General features: G+C 40.5%; 1 protein-coding gene across 5 annotated transcripts in view; it reads right to left on the bottom strand.

The window, feature by feature from the left end:
- LOC147253626 (protein MTSS 1-like) overlaps nucleotides 1-20780 on the bottom strand; it is a 46608-nt gene that overhangs the window by 14758 nt on the left and 11070 nt on the right. For all 5 annotated transcript variants that reach the window (XM_086218888.1, XM_086218887.1, XM_086218891.1 and 2 more), the window contains exons 4-6: nucleotides 2042-2126; nucleotides 775-866; nucleotides 571-645 (exon numbers count right to left, since the gene is read on the bottom strand). In XM_086218888.1, coding sequence (XP_086075014.1) covers nucleotides 571-645; nucleotides 775-866; nucleotides 2042-2126 — 252 coding nt within the window. The remainder of the gene's footprint in view (nucleotides 1-570; nucleotides 646-774; nucleotides 867-2041; nucleotides 2127-20780) is intronic.

Raw genomic sequence — 20780 nt, 5'->3', positions numbered from 1 at the left:
GCTGACTTCTTGTAGAAAAGAGGCTCAAGTACAGTAAAATTGAACATGTTTAACTCAGTTCGACTCTTGAAGCCCAGGTGCCGACTGCTCAAGTAAACCAAAGGAAAGCACCACTGATTCATCCACAAGTGAGTCGATGTTTCCCAGAACTACAGGTCCACATGATGCAAACACACAGGATTCCCCATAAATATCACACCTCACCAACCACCATCTCCTTAGTGATGGACTCAACCCTTAATTGTTGACTTGTTTGGTGTCCAAGGGTTGGTTATAAACAAAATAACAATGATGGGGTGTATCAGGTAGTGTTCCATTTACTGCTTTGGGTGTTCATACTGTGTTTACAGGTTTCAAATCTAGCACAATCATTTGCATACACCAAAAAAGCAACTGAAATAAAACCTGTACTTTATGGCCTGGTCAACATAAATGTTGATGGTGCTTTTTTGCAACTCAGGGTCGAGGGAGGGTCGGATCTATTTGGTCAGCTTCAAAACTTAATTGAAGTACCCCGAAGGAATATATCCTTTGTAATTACCAGATGGGTCTGAATGCATGATTCTGTACCTTTTTTTGCTTTCTTCTGAAGTTTCAGCGTGTCTGATGATTTCTTCTTGATCTCTTGCCGAGCTCTTTTATATTCTGGTTCAGGAGAATAAAGGGAAAAACTTTTAAATATTCCAAAAGGTGAAAAGAATTAAATGACAAAGCTTAAAGAAGTGAACTGTCTTTCATTTGCTTTGTTCACAATTTGTCATTTACATGGCCTACCTTTAGCATGGTCCTTGTCCAAAGTGCTGACCCCTCTTTTCCATTCCTCCATCTGTTCTTGTAGAGGGTTGATCAGAACCTCCAAGAAGGTCCTGTGAAAACAACAGGTTACTTGCGTCTCATCTCTTACATCACACTATGAGGACAGAGTGATTGATGCAAACGTTTAACAACAGATATTCAAGACTGAACTAATTCTAAACTAAGTCTAACCAAATTGGAATTCATTTAAAACATGATTCTATCAAAAATGTGTTCATATGAAGTGATCATTCCATTTAATGACCTAATATTACTCAGTATAGCCAAATAAACAAAAAGCCATATACAAACTGACTTATCACTATATGTCAGCTTAATGACAGGAGCAGTCAGACATTAAAACCATCAGGTGCGTTTGCCTTTCTGTCTGTATAGTGTATGGTCTAGTCTGTCAATTATTAACAGGCACAGAGAGGGAAATCATGCTGCTGATGTCCGACTGTGTGTCCCAGGAGGATGTCAGACGCTTGTGCAGTCATGTCTGTCAATCATTACCCAACTGTGGCCGTCCTCCAGCATGTATTTATGAGTGTGTTTAAGAAGCTGTGAGTCCTGTGCAGCTGCGAGCTTAAGAGCATAAAACTAAAATTAGACTTCCCCCTCTTATAGCCATTTCTCCAAAGTGTGTGTCAGTGGGTGGGTGGTGACTGCAGCCCCCCTGTGTGCAGTCCCTGCTATGGAGATCCAAATGGAATCTCTGCTGAAATGCCATCTGGAATTAGAGAGCCCCTTGTCTGAGTAGTGTGTGTTAGAAAGAGAGACAGAAATGTGCTATGTGTGTATGTGTGTGTGTGTGTGTGTGTGTGTGTGTGTGTATGTGTGAGACGACACTGAAATATTATAGATGCCTGTGTTGCCAGACAAATCGTCTCTTTCCCAGTACTCCAGGACGAGGGGCACTCTCACACACAATTTCAAGATGGAGAGGATATGCTGGGATAACAAATTAACTTCAGACTATTTTATGAGAGCAGCACTGCTGAGGTCAAAGTATACAAACGGTGCGTTAAGAATATAGGAACAACGCAAACTGGAATGAACTAACCATTCATTACGTTTGAAAAGCTCAATAATGATGATAAAGTTTTATCACAATTCAAATCGTGTTATGTGAAAAAGCTAGGTCACTTAGAAATGCCAGGGGCTGTGTTTATAGGCAGGTGGAGGAGGAGGAGGAGGAGGAGGGACATACAAAAACCGTCTTTAGCTTCAGCGAGTTACTTACAAGGAGAACTGTTTGACTTTTCCCTCTATGCTGCGATGCCTCATGCACATCCTGGTCAATGCTGATCCGATGTCTCTGGTCCCACCTGAAAGACAACAAACAAAGTCAGCTCTTACTATCAGGATTGCTTGAATCATTCATTTATTCATGCAGCTAAACCTCAATTCGTTGGAGCAAAATTTCTAGTGTGTAAAACAATGTTGAATCCCTCCTAGTTCAAGGGCAGAGGTCATGTACAGGCCTGATACCCATTTCAATGTGTCCAGACAGTCACTGTTCCCAGGACTAATGCCAGTCAGATAACATTTCAAATGGATTATCTTCATACCAAGTTTAGAGTGACTTTACTGGTGGAAACTGATTCGCTAGAATGTCTGAATGACTCTACAGCAGCACACACCCACTGACCCCACTCTACACTACCTCAGTGACCTGTGGCAATCAGTGGTAAACATGACCTGCACACATATTCAACTCAGGAGAGATGATGGGACATTGGAACATGTAAAATATCCATGAGGCCCATGTCAGTTATTTTCACCCAGGCTAATGAGCTGTTCTCTGGAAGGCCTTAGGCTGGACCACTACGTCAGGACTTGACGGTGATTGACAGAACTTTTGTCTGACTGCTCAGTGTGGCTAGCCAGTTTCTCAGCAGGACCAAAGCACTTCTCTGTGTGTCTGCATCTGCATGTTTTTGTGCGTGCATAAGACAGAAAGAGCGGGGGCATCAAGATCTTGTAAGAGACTGTGACATTCTGTTGAGTGTATCAGAAACAGAGATTCTGTGTGTGTGTGTGTGTGTGTGTGTGAGAGAGAGACAGAGAGAGAGAGAGAGAGAGTGATACAATATGATGTGTGAATCCCCTCCAGCAGAGCAAGCTATTCTGCTGTCAGCACTGTCCATGCTGCATGCCAAGACACACACACAGAGCTGTCACTCACTCACACACAAGGATCCTAGCACCCACATGCACACTCGCATGCAAGCGTGCACGTACGCACACGCACACACACACAAACACACACACACACACACAAACACACACACACACACACACACACACACACACACACACACACACACACACAGAATTGTCTTTTATTTTGTCAGATTCCAGAGGACACAAATGCAAGAAGCTGCTGACTTGTCCTTGGTCACCAATGTTCTCCAGGGGCCTAAAACCTTATGTAACAATAATGATCACGGAGAAATGAAACAAGAAAACGGATAAAAGAAATATTCACAAGAGCAAAGTTAAACGAGTAAAACTTCCAAACTGAAATAATAAATGTCTGGATCAAAATTTGACCAATATATCTGGTAACTGTTGAGTAGTACTGTGGTCAGGGACACAAACAAGGTGACAGTAAATTAGGTTAGTCTAGATGGCAATCACTGTCAACAACATATAATTTAATGTCAGTCCAGTTGACCACAATTTTTCTTCATGTAGTGTTATTGCAAAAGGTGTGGCTACTGGCTACAGCGTACTGTAAAAGACTTTTCTGTTACAAAACACCATAGCGCACATTCATTCCTGCTTCAACTTGTTAAGTCATCTTATCCATCTATCCGCCCGTCTCTCTCTTACTATGAAGCTTGTTGCTCTTGAGGGTGTGGCTGATAGTGCCACAGAGAGGCCACGATACTAAAAAAAGCATGGGCTAGTACTGGTGGAGGCATTGCCTTACACATCAAGCCAACAGCTCTTGCCGATGCTGTCAGGGGAAGAGTTTGGTCTCAGTGGATTATTCAATTACTACTCCACACACACATCTGGATTTGATATGAGGCATGTAGGAGAACCAGAATCTGCTTTAGGCAGTATGTTATATATGGGTGTGTTTTAGAGATTCCTTGTGTCAAATTTGATCGTATAACTCCAATACTGCATGGACTGGACTGCATGGAACATTTCCTTTAAAGGGGTCATATCTTAGTGAGACTCGCTGATATACAGTGGAGTTAAAACACAAATCTGTCGAATGCAGATGTGAATGAAATGAAGGCACGATAATAAAACTAATCCCATGCTCACAGCAGGTAGCTAGTCAGGGTGGTCTCTGCAATGACTGCCAGTTACCGCGGAAACTGTTGTCCAAGTGTGTGTTTGTGTTGTGTGTGCCTGCTACAATCTCACTTGAGCTCCAATGGTGTTGCTATTTGTTGACATAGCTGACACACAAGCACACAGTCCAGTGGTAAGGACAACACAGCGGCTTCTAGTAGCAAAAGGGGAGGGACAAATAATATATAGAAATATTTCCTTTTTCTGAGATTGTTTTACATATATCTGCAGATGTGTTAGCATTAATAAAAAATAAAAATTGTGAAAAATAAGAGACTTTATCTGCTCTGACAGAAAAAATTCAAGCTCAGGACAAAGTGGCTGCAAATATACAACACATTGTCAATTTTGTCGAGCACCAAGTGACCTCTGGATAGAAATAGCTGGTCTGGTTGTCTGCTGCTGCTATAGGGCAGAGCTCTCTGTCAGTCGAACCAGCAACACTAAGACAAGGTGTTATAAAACTTGTACATGTACCTGCACCAACCATTTTATTTCTTGTATGATTTGGTTCGTGCTTCAAAAGATGCCAAACCTTTACTTCCCACCCATGACTTCTGATTTTAAAGTTACAATCAGATTTTCATTGCCTTTTTCCACCCTTTAGCTCTGCAGTTCACAACCAGACAGGCATACATGTTGGGCTGTTAGCATGTTAATCATTAACCAAGATTGCTTATATGCTTTGTTGGCATTCGTGTAAAGTTATCTTTGGCAAAAACGTCTGTCAGACAAACACAAATGATGCAAACTGGCAGCTTTGTCATCTCATACGTTTTTACCCAGGTGATTCACGTTGTGCTTGAAATTTTGTTGATGGTTTCACAGCCTTTTGATGAGGAGTTGCCAGGTCTGTCCCTGTGTTCATCCACTCTCTAGACTGTTCCTTGGAATGTCACGCTGTGCTGATGCAGCCAGTGTGTGTGTTTGTGTGTGTGTGTGTGTGTGTGTGTGTGTGTGTGTGTGTGTGTGTGTGTTGTGGAGAGATGTTTTTAAATACAACACTGGAATGTACCAAGAGTATGCATGAATGCAGAGAGGCAGATTTTCACAATAAATAGAGAAGATTAGCTTCTGCTATCATCTTCATCAGGAGCAACAAAACATTGCCCTCTCAGCATTGTTACTACATACTACTCAGCTGTGCAGATGTACATGATTCTGAAAAACTGCAATTGCTTTTTTAGTGCAGAAAACCACCAGTTCTGTTCAGTTGGAGGCCATGGCGAAGGGGAAAAGATTAATTTTTAAATTTAGCCTGTGTGTGTAGACATAGTCTTAGTGTGTTCTCCAGCTCTCTAATTAGCTAGTAAGGAGACCCTCCTTACCTCTGTCCAGCTGGTCGAGTGTATGTGCATGTGTCTGTATCCAGCTGTATGGTCTCCAGTCTCTTATCAGTGTAACCACTGGCCCTTAGTTAGCAGCCACCATCTGGTGCCCATACACACAGTTGTATTTAGCTAACCAGTCTTTATGAGTTACTGGTCAACTCTTTCTCTGGTTCCATTTTCTCTAAAATGTCTCTTATCTCTTCATTCCTCTTCTTTCTTTATGTTACTAATTTGGACGCCCTTTCCCCCATTATTTATCATCCAACCCCCCATCATTCTTTTCACTTATCTTAGGATGGTAGAAGGTACCACAAGATTTCTTAGGTAAGTTTACAAAAAAAAGGTCTTTGTGGTTAATTTGTTGAAATGATAATAGCATGCTAATGCCAATCAAATGCCCTGTACTGTACTGCAAATGCCAACTTGTATGGATTTTATGTCATTATTTTATAAAAAACTCTTTAACTCACGCTAAAGAGTTGAGAGCTTCTATTAAAATAATAAACAGACAAATAGAATTAAGAGGATCATGTCGAATAGATTGCTGGAATCATGAAAGCTTCACATTACATCAAACCATGTCACATCCTTCATGCAGCCTGAACAGTAACCTTGTTTTATGAACACAAGCAGGAAATATGTCGGTCCATTAGTAGGGTGCACCACATATGGGCACACATACACACACGCGCGCGCGTATACACACACACACACACACACACACACACACACACACACACACACACACCTAGTTGAACAGTTGGCATGCCCAGATGGAGCCACCCACATAGTACAGATAGAGCCAAGCACTGAATTCAGCATTATATTAGGTTTTTACCATAAAGTCCACGATTATATTTGTCTCTGTATGGGCAATGTCCAGTCTAGTCTACAACTGTATTTTTCAAAAAAGAGAAAACTAGGTCTCAGATTTTTAATAGTTTCATGAATCATGGGTGATTGCTCAACTGACATGCAAACTGAATGAGTTTAACCGGTTAAGTCAAGAGTGGTGTACGGGTGGACATCTGCAAGAAGGTCAGCAGCTTATAATAGTTCACACTCTGAATCGTCTCAGCCTACTCTGGATCCAAGCTCATCTCTTAACCCATTAATAGCTGATGACAGAACGTCATCTCGTCTGTCCTAACCCATCCACCCACACACACATCCAATTCACACTCGACAGTCAGCACGTCTAGCCTCAGTGGACAACAACACATGCAAAACTTCGGGGCGATGGAACACACACACCAACACCTGCTGTAGTGTGACCAGTGCTGACACACAAAAATCTGACTGACTACATCTCCAGACAGCTGACGTCCAAAGACTAGGAAGAAGGAAGAAGGCAGAGAGTAAAGCGGACAATTTTTTAAGACATTAACAAGATGGGAGGTAATATCCAGACAATAATCTTTTCAGAACATGGGCAGAAACTGGAAAACGTCTGCCCTGTACTGTACTGCAAAACACCAATACTGCTTTACTTACAGTAACATTAGTACTATTGACTGGCAGCTGTGTGTGGGATTAATTTAGCTTTTAAATTACACACAGCTGTTAGGCAAACAATTCATCAACATTTTACTGGGCTGTCTTATTTATTGTGTCAGCGATGTTGCAACGAGCGCCGTCACAAACCTCCAAATACTTTACAGGGGTCACCGAGTCACTGACTTCAGGTGCTTCTCTACATTTCATGGTTGCTACAGCTAACTCTCAGCCTTCGGGCAACTCAACGTTGTGGTTTTTGGGCATACATCCCTTCTTTCAGCGGGAACACATACTGCTTTTATACACACAGCCTGTCCTTGGCATGAGCATTATTATTATTATGGCTGTGTTTTTTTGACACTGAAAAATCATGCATGCCGACCACACAGAAAATTGATCGGGAACCAGAATAAAATTATATCAATAACTGAACTGGTATCAATCAAATCTTATCCACTCCATCTTTTCATGACCCTGAACACTGAAAGGAGAGATAAGGGCGATGACAGCATCCATCAGTAATCTGACTAAGGTACAGTGAGAATGATTTGCATCATAGTTAAATGACGCACTGAACCTGTGTGTCTACATGTAGATGGGGAAAGACAGCTGGACGTGTAGCCTGGTGACAAACTATTTATGAACACGGCAATGGGCCAACAATAGTGTAATTCTACAAAGATATCTTTAAAAGTCACTGATACCAAGAGGCTGTAAACTGTAGTTGTGAATGTGTGTCAGTGTGCCACTGCAATGCAGTGAAATGTGTTTTGAATAGTAATGTAGAAGCCTCCCATTGCCCTTCTCTCCTTTCCACTACTCCCCACTCCTGAAGGCTGCGTCTTCTCCATCTCATTCTATTTTTTCCTCACTTTTTGCCCTGATCCTGTTTCTTTATTTTCCTCTAACATGCTCTTCAAATTTCTCTTCCCATTTAATGCATTACTTTCTCCACACTCCAATTCACCTATCATCTTTTTTTCTCCATCTTAATGCTACCTTTTTGCATTCCTCAACTCTTCATTCTTTTCATCAATACTGTAGAACGTATAAACAGTGTAAAAGACTCATTACAGGTTAGGAATGAAAGGTGGAATTGGAAGATAAGATGAGACGGAGATGCAGTGCTTTCAAAGAAACCTGAAGAGGTTTTGACTAAACACAGTTGAGACTGGTATCAGTGGTCATGTGTCTATCCAAATGTGTTGAACATTTTAGCCAAATTTACCATCAGTTCTGTAAACGGAGATGTGAAGCAAAGCACAAGCCTTTTCTCTGTCTTTCCTCTCATATACTTCTTAGCAAAGACTTACTGTCAGAAACAAAATCTTTTCTGGATTTTTTATTTTGCTACTCAAGGACTCTCTAAAGTTATCACAAAACCAGCTAAGCAACACAAAAATGTAGACGACAAACAACTCGAATCAGCCCCTTGGTGAATAAAATCAAGGTGAAAACTGACATTTACCTTAAAAACCCCTTGCTAGATTTAGGTGACGCAAACTTTATTTTTGAAATAATACAATAAAAATTAATAATTGAAAAAATCTTTTTAAGAGATAAAACCTCTGAATACATACACTTAAACTTACTCTGCTTTCATGCCTTAATTTACCACGATGGCTTTCTTGAGCACAGGGGTCAGAAGCCTATCCTGAATTTTGCACCTGTGTAATGAGTTGAGATTTAATCATGACCTAATTAATAATCAGCATTCACAGCCCTTATAAATTTGGTAAAAACATTAAGCAAGTTAAAAAAAAAAAGTAACAGAAAAATCAAAGTGTGTGCACTAATTAATCTGTGAAACAGCAGAGGGGATACATTGAGATCAGTTCACAACGTAAAGGACGTAAATGGGAGAAATTTAGTGCGGATGAGAACGGGGAGTATTTTGAGAAGGGCAGTTTTTCACCTCTGTGTGGTTCTGCAGCATGAATGCTAACGAGGACTTGAGACCACATAAACAAGAAATGATAGATGATGCAGTCATTACTCTGCGTCTCTTTCACATGTGAATCCTGAACAGTTATTCTCTCCTTCATTTTTCATTTCTCTCTCACAACACTGTTTCCATCCCAACCATTTAAGATAAGACCTATGCATTCCTTCGTTCTACAAAATGCCATCCTTTATTATATCAGCACATCCATCACTTAAATTCTAAAATTCCTTTAATACTGTAGCGTTACGATGTTGTACACATCCTACGCAGGTTTGTTCATGGCTGTTTAATGAGAAAATGTAATACGAGTCCATTTGAGGGTGTAAGTGTGGTCATGTCAGATTCACAAAGCATGACAGATTCCTAAACATACATCTGAAGCAAACAAGGAGTGTGAATTGTGTTTGACTGGCCATGCTGGTCACCTGACCAACAAAGCAGCTGTTACACTTGCTGAAGATGACACAGAAGGCAGAAACGCTCCAGAGCAAGCAGCGTCCCTTTTATTCAAAGTGATAGTTAACATTTGGTTTCAAATCCAATGCTGGAGTTAAGAAAACAAACAACACTGTCAAATACTGTCACATTCAATAATTTCTTACTGTAATGTTTTTTTCAACTAATTACCAGTTTATGTTTTTAACCGCAAGGCCATCAGATCATTTTAAACTATACAAGTGAATAGAACACAAAGGGCTAGACCATACATTACACTGCAAGCCATTACTGCCTGTCAAGCAGAGTACAGCAATGTAGTGAGACCTCTAAAATTCACATGCTGTACAAATGGAGTACAAGAGTCACACATGAGTGTGTTTCCAAGATAGAAATCATCTGCCAGCAAACAGTCTCCAGGCAGAACTGATATGCTAATTTATGGTAACTGGCTTACTGTATTAACTGTACATGCTGGCATCAGACTGCAATGCAGATGTAGGTCATGGAAGAACTTCACCCCCCCCCCCCCCCTTTAGTTACTTTAACATATTCATCTTTCTGATTCCATCTCGTATGCTACCATCTCTGACCTATTTCTCAATCACACACTCCAATCTTCATGTGTTCAGTTTAATCTTTCTCATTTATTTACGTACTGGCGAAGTTCTCTCCCGGTCTCTGATGTCTGGTTGCAGTCAATGTTGTTCCATGATATTAACATGGTGCCTGAGCTAATCCAGTCAGTGAACAACTGACCAGTTCAAGAAGGGGTCATGTCAAGATCAAAATAAAGGTTCAAAGAGAGGTAGTGAATGTCTCAAGGGAAAGAACATGATGGAAACGCTCCCATCGACTACATGAAGAAATGCTTCGTACTATTGTCCCAAAAGAAATGACTACAACAACATCAGCTGTACACATTCAACTGAAACATATCTCATTTTAAGAGAGAGAGAGAGAGAGAGAGAGAGAGAGAGAGAGAGAGAGAGAGAGAGAGAGAGAGAGAGAGAGAGAGAGAGAACCCCAGAGCCCAGTCTTGCGCTTTTCCAGGCTCTGGTGCCCCACTTTTAACTCTAATCTTCTTTTTTGGTCTGACACACATTCCATAGGCAGATAGACATAAAGGATTAACGCTCTTGTTCAACTACATTCATTACCATTCTTATTTGCTACATGATGATGACAGATCCGATGCTCAGTATTGATAAATTCTTATAAACTGGTGAAAAAAAAAAGAAAAAGTGTCAACTGCAGACCACTGTCACACCAGTGCATGATCAGAACACATGAAAGTCTGATGCCAAATTTTTAGTATTTTGTGCTGAGGATATTTCATAAAAGCTTGTTCATGTGTTAAAGGGATGCAAATAGGAGAAAACAGAGAAAAACAGCTGTGGTATTCCATTTAGCAACTAGAATGCACTGGCCTCGATGTCTTCCAAAGCCACTCCCAAGCCGCTGTAACGTTGCCATGTCAGTAACAGGAAGCTTCTGTTGCACCAACTCTCTGCCCAGATATTTGTTTCACCCTGCTGCCTTTGAGTGACACCATATTTTATTCAAGCCTTTATACAAAAGTTAATGAAAATGATTATTCCAGTTTGGTGAACTTGACAACCTTTAGACAGACATATTGTATCTACATTTGCATCCAAATGATCAAATTATTCAAATTCCACCAAAATGCCACATTTGTCCTCAGTAATCAAAATATAATCATACGTTTAAATTGTGAAAAAAGGATAACAATTTGGTTGAGGGGAAATATACCTGAAACATAATGTAATCATTTAACATTTGAAATAAGACAATAAGAATATACACAATAAATAAATGAAAGCAACAGTCCAAACTCTTACATGATCAATGACATCACTCAACACTGCTTTCCCCCTCCCTGGCAGATTTTTCAGCTTGCCGACAAAAGTCCCACATCAGAGGCAAATTGGCATTCACAAGCCGGTGCTGGAACACTGTGGGAACTGTTCAAACTGTTTGCTGACACTTACTGGATATCATGCTTGCTAAATATCTGGATCAGTCTGTTACAAGCTTCAGCCATGTGAGCCAATGAGAGCGCAGGTCATGGCATCAGGGGAAACCCTCAGGAGGGGTCTATAACAATAGGAACTGTTCTTTCTGTTCATGCATTCATGCAACACATTTGTTATACCTAAAGGACATCAGCTGTAAATAGTGAACACATTTGGAAAATTGAACGACCCCTGGTGCTGCTCAGACATGTAGTCGACAAACTACAACCAATTAAAATTTCCCCAAATTTCTCGCCCGCTACGGTCTGCCTGTGAGAGATGGCTGGTGCTCTCAGCCCAGCACGGCTCTAAATCTCTAGCTGGACTCTTCTCCTCTGTTGTTCCAAAATGGTGGAATGAACTCCCAAACTCCATACAATCCACAGTCCCTCTCTACTTTTAAGAGACATTTGAAGACTCAAATGTTTAGGGAACACCAAGGCACTTAAATCTGACCCTTCTCCTCTTTGTCCTCAGGGGTAAAATGAGTCAGAAGGTTTAAGATCCAGCTCTTAGTGAATACTTAGCAACTGACAATGTTGAATCCTGAATGTGTTGAATGTTGAAAGATACTGCTGACGTTGAATTATGGGTTGTGGTCAGTTGTGGTTTAATTACATTAAGAAAGAAGAAAACAAAAACAAAAACAAAGAAACTGGCACTTCTGCCACTACATGGCAGCACCTGCGACCAATCAAACTTGAAGCACTTGGTCGTACTTATTAAGGTTTTTTCCCCCAACAGTCTAAATTCTTGCTTGTGTTGTATGTCACTTTGGAAGAAAGCATCTGCTAAAAGAAATTGTAGAATTGTAGCAAACGTGAACTGCAGTGATCTAACAACTTTGAAAGTCCTGTAAAGAGTAAATTTGGTTTAACTTAAAATCAAACAGGATGTCAAATATGTCTTTAATCCCTAATGTTTGCATTAAACCTACTGTGTTTGGTAACTGAACACCAATGGCCTTTACTTTCCATGTCATGCAGAGAGAGAGAGAGAGAGAGAGAGAGAGAGAGAGAGAGAGAGAGAGAGAGAGAGAGAGAGAGAGAGAGAGAGGCCTCTGATCTGGGAGATACTGGTGATAATTAAAGCCAGATAAACGACAGAGAGACTGAGCTGTTTGTCAGTGCAACACAACCCTGCCTTGTTTGCAATAATGACCACCAGATTACACCCACTGCGTGTGTCGGAGCCTTTCCATGCTAACATGTGTGCGCATGTGTTTGAGTGTATGTAAAAGAGCCCCAAATGCTCTTTAAGAGTTAGAGTGAGGACATGATCCACCCTAAGTGTCAACCCATATCCATCCTCACGCCCACACAGCCACACACATATACACTCAAACTCTTCACACAAGTACATCATTCATTGAGAGTGGTTTATGAAGTGACTTTGAGACGATAGGGAACAATCAGGACACTGAAAGCGTCCACTTGCTAACTGAAGGCCAAATGGATTTGAACTCAACCATTGCTTATGTATCTATCAACCCACACAATGGATGCATTTATTGCATACATATAATATATCATTCAGTCATACAAAATAAATCTATCTAAATACTGGCAAACATGACATGCTTGTTCAGCAGTTTGCAAAACATTCACAAAATATTTTTTTCTTTTAAAAAAATGGTTGAAATTATACCATGTGGACATATGACATAAAATACAAATTATACCTTTTAGCACTGGTGTGTATAAACTGGTCTTCCTGAGGCTGTAGAGGACTGTGTGTGACTACATTTACTCAGTTTCACCTCTAACGTCCGTGCTGCTCTCTACAGCAGATGGCTCCTCTGTCTAGTTACACAGCAACAAGCTGATGGTATCCTACTGTTTTTATCTGCCTATGTTTATGCCAGAGTCAGTGTTATGCTGCTCCATTCTCAAGTACATATTAAGTCCTTCAAGTCCACACACACACACACACAAACACACACACACACACAAACACACACACTCACTATAACAACATTATCTTCCCTCTAAGCCTTTCTGTCGCTCTCTGTGTCCTTGAGGAAGGTTTTAACCAAGCATAAAGTTGTGGTGATTCACAAAATAATGTTTTGGAGGTGTTGCTGCAGACCAGCTGTTATACAACCTGGAGGTAGACACAAGGTGAGGGTGTTGACACACGGTGGAGACACCATGAAGGGAGAAAAGAAACAAAGCAGAAATTAAGACAGAATGAAGGTAATGAGGCGAGAAACTAAATCCACAAAGAAAGGAAGGAGGAACAGAGACAGACGACCTTTAATAACTACGTTATCAATCAGGAATGTTTAAAAACGTCAAGAAGCATTAAATGAATCTATAATACTTACTGTCCCTATATTGCTGTTGTGCTACAGTATATTAATTGTTGTACTGAATATATTGCTTCAGACTGTTGTGTTGCGCGGTACATATGGTATTGCTCATTGTGATTGAGCTGAAACCATTACCTAATGATTCTGTACCTAAAAAGCATGTAGATGCACCATGTAATTGAGCTGAAACTTTTATCAAAGTAAAATATCCATTTATTTCTAATGGGGCCAGATTCTTCTTCTGTGGTATTTGGGTTCTCACCAAGGCCTTGGAGGACAGCACTCTGAAACTAAGCTTGAGAATCTCTTAGAAATCTAGAGCCAGTCTGTATCACAGATGTATAATGATAAGACCTGAGTACAGGAAATGCACCAGGCACTGAGGCCAAATTTACATTATAGCCAAACCATGCAATTACAACTATGGCGTCCAACATGATGGAATGTATTTTTTAATTTTAAAATTCAAAATTTGCCTTTGCTTGTCAATCTAAGACTTAGGGATACAACCAGGTTCATGATAAAACAAAAACAGAGCAACAAACAACACACACAAACTTGTGCAGGAATACACATGAATGAACTGTCGTAAAACACCAAAGATTCTTTGCCTCTATTGCTCAAACACACTGGGTTGGTGAATGAGGTGAATGGCTAGTCTCCTCTGTGTCTGGAAAAATACTCATATCTGTCCTGTATCTAATTCACTTTGTTCTGGACATTCAGACTTCGGCGTCCCTTAACTCCTCAACAAGAGCATTTTGTTGTTCAGTCAGCTCATCATCCAGAGCTGAGATGTGTGATGTCAGATCCATGGAAAAGAGATGGAGAACAGGTTTGCAAAAAAGTGTTTGACTTTCACTCGTGCTCATACACTCGTCTCTGAGGGCTGACATGCAAGTCTACCAGAAAACATCTCTACATGCACATGAGGATCGTTTTGAAAACTTCAACCATCTGTAACTTTGTGATGTGACTGGGCAGATGTTCATATTAAAAAGGATAGCTGCAGCTTCAAACCAGTTCATTTTATCACTGTTGTTGTTTTGTGTTAAACTGCCAAATAAAAGTCTAAATGTATTATGGTTAGCGACGGGGAGTTTGTTACAGGACTACCCCAGAATAAACTTGGGTCTGACAGGTACAGTACTTCAATCACAAGGGTAAGACTAAATTAGAGAAAGACACAGCAATTCTTTGCATTTGTCTGTGAATTTGACCCACTAACTGCTCAAGCATTGGTTCCAGTGATTGGTAAGTTCCCCAAGATGGGGTTGGTGCAGATAGAAGAGAACAGAGGTTGGATTGAGAGGCATAGAGCTTGTCCAGAGAGCAAGATTCTAAGTCTGGTCTGGATTGGAGACAGGAAATGTACATGGCCGGGCTGGTGTTGAACTCAAACTGGAAAAGAGGACAGAGCCCTTTCAGAGAGGGCAGTGAGACAGTGGGCTGGTTCAGGATCTAAGGCTGCTCTGTAACAGAGGCCAAGCCATGAATTGAGAGGGGCCAAAAGAAAGAGCCAGATTTTTTTTTTTTCACAAAGCTGTATGGGGGTCTGTCAATAGCAGAGAGCACAGAGCACATAGTCTGTTCCAAGAAGGTCTGAAGTTAAGTGCATGCCAAACTGGGTTTATTGTCCATAATCATTTCACAGAAAATGTCACTTTTGTTCAAGAGCTTGTTAAGTTAAAAGTACATGTGTATTCAGGGAGAGCTTACAGGATTATGTGGAGTTACTGCCAGCGGCTTGAGAGGAAAAGGGCAAAACCTGAGTGTCTTAGCATTTCAAACTCTGCACCTGGATCACTTTTTTTAACTTGAATCAAAATATGCTCAATGTTTGCATGCTCAGAGACCCCCTTTACAACTAGCGTCCAAATGTGTTTTATGTAATCTGATTGCGCTTGAAAGCATGCACCAACGATTCACTGAGGACAGATTGTGAACCGATCAGCCAAACCCATTCACAGGTGGTTGGGGAAGCATTGTGACCACATTCAACACGGATGTAAATGCAAATGTGTCTCCAATGTGCATACTGCTAGTCTGGGCTGAAATATGTCATTGATGAGTGGAATCTACTGGCGGAGGAGGTGGCGGGAGAGGGGTTATTTACTGTAGGGAGCAATGATGAAACAACAGTTTTCAATGAAAGAACACGTTCTTTTCCAGTGTTATAATATTCCAGGAGTCCGTTTCCACCTGGAAAACTAATGTCGTGGTTCTGCAGTGACTTTTAAGTCCAACAAAACCTCCAAAAGCAGTTACAGACAGATGCTGTGCGATATAAAGCGCTGCAACTTGAACTTTGGAAATAAAAGCAGCTGTATAACCCCATGTTCTCCTATGCTTATGTCAGTATTCCTGTTGTTGAAGACTCTCTGCTTCCTTGACTTGTAAAAGTGAGCACAAAGTCCATATAACTTCACAGATTGTGTAAAGTTGTTTTTTTTTATTATTATTATTATTATTTTGTTTTACCTGCATGTACACAATGTGGTGGGGAAGCCTGTTGCCAGAAAGGCTCTGCAGACATTGAGCAGCAGAAGAGGACTGGACTGCAAACAGATGCCACGATGGTCACCAGAGACATAATGCATGTTAATACCAGGTGTAAATGTATGTGGTCCAGTAAAATCAGATAGGAATCAGATTAACAAAAATACATTTTAATGCCAGGTGTAAAGAGGCCAGAGAGTATATACTGTAGCACTGAGCGCCAATGAGTGAAGGATGAGGCAGAGGCCTGACTGAAAGACAACCAAGCAATGCATATGCACACAATCATGCAAACAAGAACAAATATGTACACCCACATGAGAACCGACGCCCTTGGTCACTCACTTACACACTGTTGGGAACATTTACACTCCTGTGTTCTTTGGCTTGTCTCACTTCTTCAGAATCAGAAGACAGTATCTAACATACACACACACACACACACACACACACACACACACACACACACACACACACACACACACACACACTCACTCACTAAGCTCACCATCTCCCCTTTAGACATGATGATCTGACTGTTTCCATACACATCTAATTAAGTCTTAGTGTTATGGGTACATTAACTCAATTTGCCTGTGCTTGTTTCCCAGGCCCAGTATACGCAGTCATCCACCACAACAAAGTAACCTGTAATGGCAGTATCGTATGAATTGTTGAATTGTTTTCAGAGTCCATCCATGGACAAAGGGTTTTCTTGTTCAAATGTGAAAAGTGAGTTTGGAAAAGCGCATTTAACACTCAAAGGACAGTGAAGAAATGACCGAGATGTATTGTTCTAAAATGTGTAACAAATACATGATACATATTTTGAAAGTAAGAACAGGTAAACTTCTAGGTTGGGAATTATTTTCAGATGCTGAACTCATTGTAGGTACAGCAGGGTCTCAGTGGAATAGTTATTCCATAAGGAGGGGCTGCTGTGTTGATGTTAATGGGAGAGGTTATACATAGGTCTGACGCTAGGCACTGTAACGAGGTCAGAAAGATGTAGCACAGCCACTTTGTAAAAAAAAAACCCAAAAACTGAACAATGGGAGTACTTCCAAAGGGAATCTATACCAGTGAGACAAAATATTATTAAATACACTTAGACTTTTCAATAAGATACTCCCCATTTTGGTACTGACAACATTCTTATTATACACTAATACATCATAAATGACTGGGAAGAAAGTACAACTTCCCTCAGTCTCTAGATTTGAATCAAATTCATGATTGCAAACATTACTTCAATACACCTCAGGTTTCATAAGCCTCATCCCCTGCCTATCCAAGCCTGCATTTGGTTTTCCCCTCTGGTCTATTTAGTTAAAAATCTAATAGGCTCTTCCTTGGTCCATTCTACACCCCTACACCACGGATGATGAAAATCTGCCCCATAGTTTTCGGGTCATTTTCAATGTTTCTAGTAAAATATTACCTCCTTGATGGATATAATAATAATAAAAAAAAAACAACACCATGTGACTGTGAGTCAGACATTTAAGTCTTTTATACTTTTGAGTCAGATTTAATGTTCTGTTAATGATTAATTATTCTCAGTCAGAGCGTGAAGAAGGGGGGAAGTGACTGGAGGGTAATTATCAGCTCTTAAAACATATCCGAAGAACTATATAATTTTCTTTTGTGGCCAAACAGCTCAGACAGGCCTTGACACGCTAGCTTGGCGGCAGGTGTCTAATTCATCTACAGAGTCGGACGTGTCCAAACACATACAGCAGTTGAGCTGTTGACAAGGCCAGTGCGAGGAAATTTCACAAAGGCTAACACACATGCATAAATTTATGGACGATTACAAATACTCATTTCACATTCAAAGGCAGTGTATTGACAACTGGCAGCCGTATCACTGCTAATAAACTAGTATGCAATGATTATGGTGAGAAAATTAACATGTATGGGGTGTGTGCGTGCGTGTGTGTGTGTGTGTGTGAGAGAGAGAGAGAGAGAGGAAGCGACAATGTGTTTTCAAACATGCAAAAAAATTGAGCCAGGTGGATTCACGGAACATTTAAAATAGGCTCTCTGACAGCTCAACACTGATAATGAGTTCAAGGAATTGTCATTTAGCTGTTTCAGTAAGTAAATGTAACCAATTCTGACCAAAGTTTTTTCTGTGTGCAACCTAGAGAAAATTGTAGCAATGGATATGTTGCATGTAAAACATGACACGTCAATGAAATGACACTGAAATTCAAAAGAACGATTTCAATAAGCCACACATAAAAAAAAGCCCTACTGCCTTGTACTGTATGTCACAGTTCTCTTTTCAGCCACTGTTCATTACAGGATTTAATTCACAGAAAACGTCTGTCAACAGTTTGTTTGTCAGCCTCCTGACCTTCATTAAACCTGTTTAAATCAAATAGAACCCTTGGACCCATTGAAGTAAACATCGCCACACTGTTTAATGGCAGAAACAAGTCTGTTGGTACATGATGTGTGTGATGACCTGATGGATTTCTGTGCCAAAGCATATGAGTACACCCATGTACCTGCATGTGATGTTTGCACCTTTTAAATTTAGCTCATCAGTTCATCAGTTAGTGGATTTGTGTGGAGACAGCAAACAGACATAATTACTTGTCCTGAGCAGGTTTTGTTTCCAGCCCCATCCGTGTAATTTTGTCAGTCTGTCAGCAAGATTATGCTAACACTGCAGGACCTATTTTCACAAAACTTGGGAGAGGGATTTAGCACGGGCCAAAGAACAACCCCATTACATTTTGGGGTTGATGCATTTACAGCTTGTTGACGGAGATCTAGCCTCTTGCCTTCTAATTTAAGGATACCTCCATCAACAGGATTTTACCAGCCAAGACTGAATGAAATCATCATCTTTCTTAATTAAATCACACAGTGATATGACACACTTAGCATGACTAATCAGCAGGCGCTGTTTTCTATTTTCAGATATTCAGTGCAAACATTATTTAATGGTTGGAAGCATCAAAAGAGAGCTAAGGCAATCTCATGAAGGCTAATCAGCCAATGTTTTAGACCATGCTGGGAAAAATTCCACAGCCCTGAACCTGGCCTATCTACACCAAGGAATATAGGGACAGAAAACCAGAGCTATTTGAGAATTTTTTCCCAATTGCCCAATCCATCTGCACAGAAAACTGATAAGGAATTACTAAAACAATCAATAAATAACCAGACTGATAGCAAAAGCCGTCAATCTGCTGAATTGCAATGACATAGTAACAACTGCTAAAATAAATTAGGCCTCTAACACAAAAAGAGTGCCTGTATCCAGAATTCCGACTGAGAAATTCATTAGGCTACATTAAAGCTCAACATTTTGACTATAAACTGTATACAGAGAACCAAAACTATGGAGACACAAAAAAAGGAACCTGAAAAATGTGTGGACGAGCAGGGAGAGATGCCAGAGCACACTTCACTGCACTTAATCAGACAGAGACAACAAAGCAAGGAGAACGCTTTGTGCATAAAGAAAGTCTAAATCCGAACAGAGCATAACAAAACAGGTGGTTTCAGCTAATCCTCTGTGTGTGTGTGTGTGTGTGCTCGCGCGCACACGCGCAAGTTCGCATGTGAATGCAGATGTCTTTAAATGAACACACTTGGAACTGTGGAGAGAAGTAGAAAACAAAACAAGAAATACGTACATCTCACAGCTCGTTGTTTTTCATAGCAAGTTTGGAGAGGAAGAATGACAGGAGGTAGTTACTGGCACATGCAATAGAGAAAAATATTTAAAAAAATAAACCATCAAAATCAAAGGTGGGGGGCCTCAGTATTCATATAGCTCCTTTGTAAATGGGTGGAGGTGCACATACAAACACATGCAGGGATGGTGGATGGTGCCATTCCAGGTGGCTACTCACGTGCACCTACTCTTGAGGTGCCATTAAGGGTTTCAGTATCTTGCTGAGTGACAAGCTCATCGGAGAGTGGAAGGCTGAATCAGGATTGCTACTTGTCGGTCCACTATAGATTTGAAAATGTTGAGATCATTTATTTCCACTGTAATGGCTCCCCACTCCTGTAGGGACACTGCACCATGGCGTGACAGCAGCAGTGTATTAAGGTCATCATCTAAAAGCCTTTGTTTGAAATTTGGAGTCAGAAGCAAAACAGGAACAGATGTTTCTTTTATATCATGTTAATCATAATTCTTACGCAGAAAATCGGAATCTGCAAAACTCAGCAAGGGCAAGTCACGACAACCAAAAATCTGAAATCAGAATCGGCCAAGAAGAATTCAATCGGTGCATCTCTAACACTGACTGTTAAGAATAAGAATGTATCGATGATTCCATTGTTACACAGAGATCCTTTACATTGAGATCCACACATGTCTGGACATTCTATCTATTGCAGCTCTGGGCTCAAAGACAAACGCATTTTTCTCTCAACCAAATCACACAAATTGCTACTCCATTCTGTTCCATGTCTCCACAAATACACACACATAAACTAAACACATCAAATGTGGTGACTTCTTCCCTCCCTCCACTTTCACAAATTGTATTGTGAAAAAAACAAACAAACAAACAAACAAAAGCTTTATGAACGAGTCAGAGTCCACTTACGCTACTTTCGCGTTGGCTTGTTAGTAGGAA

Source organism: Aulostomus chinensis, chromosome 11 (genome assembly GCF_037954235.1).
Source record: "Aulostomus chinensis isolate RoL2024-O1b breed Wild chromosome 11, RoL_Achi_v1.0, whole genome shotgun sequence".
Classification (NCBI taxonomy): Eukaryota; Metazoa; Chordata; class Actinopteri; order Syngnathiformes; family Aulostomidae; genus Aulostomus; species Aulostomus chinensis.
The sequence above is the reverse complement of the archived record's forward strand: the minus strand, read 5'-3'. Positions and strand labels throughout refer to the sequence as shown.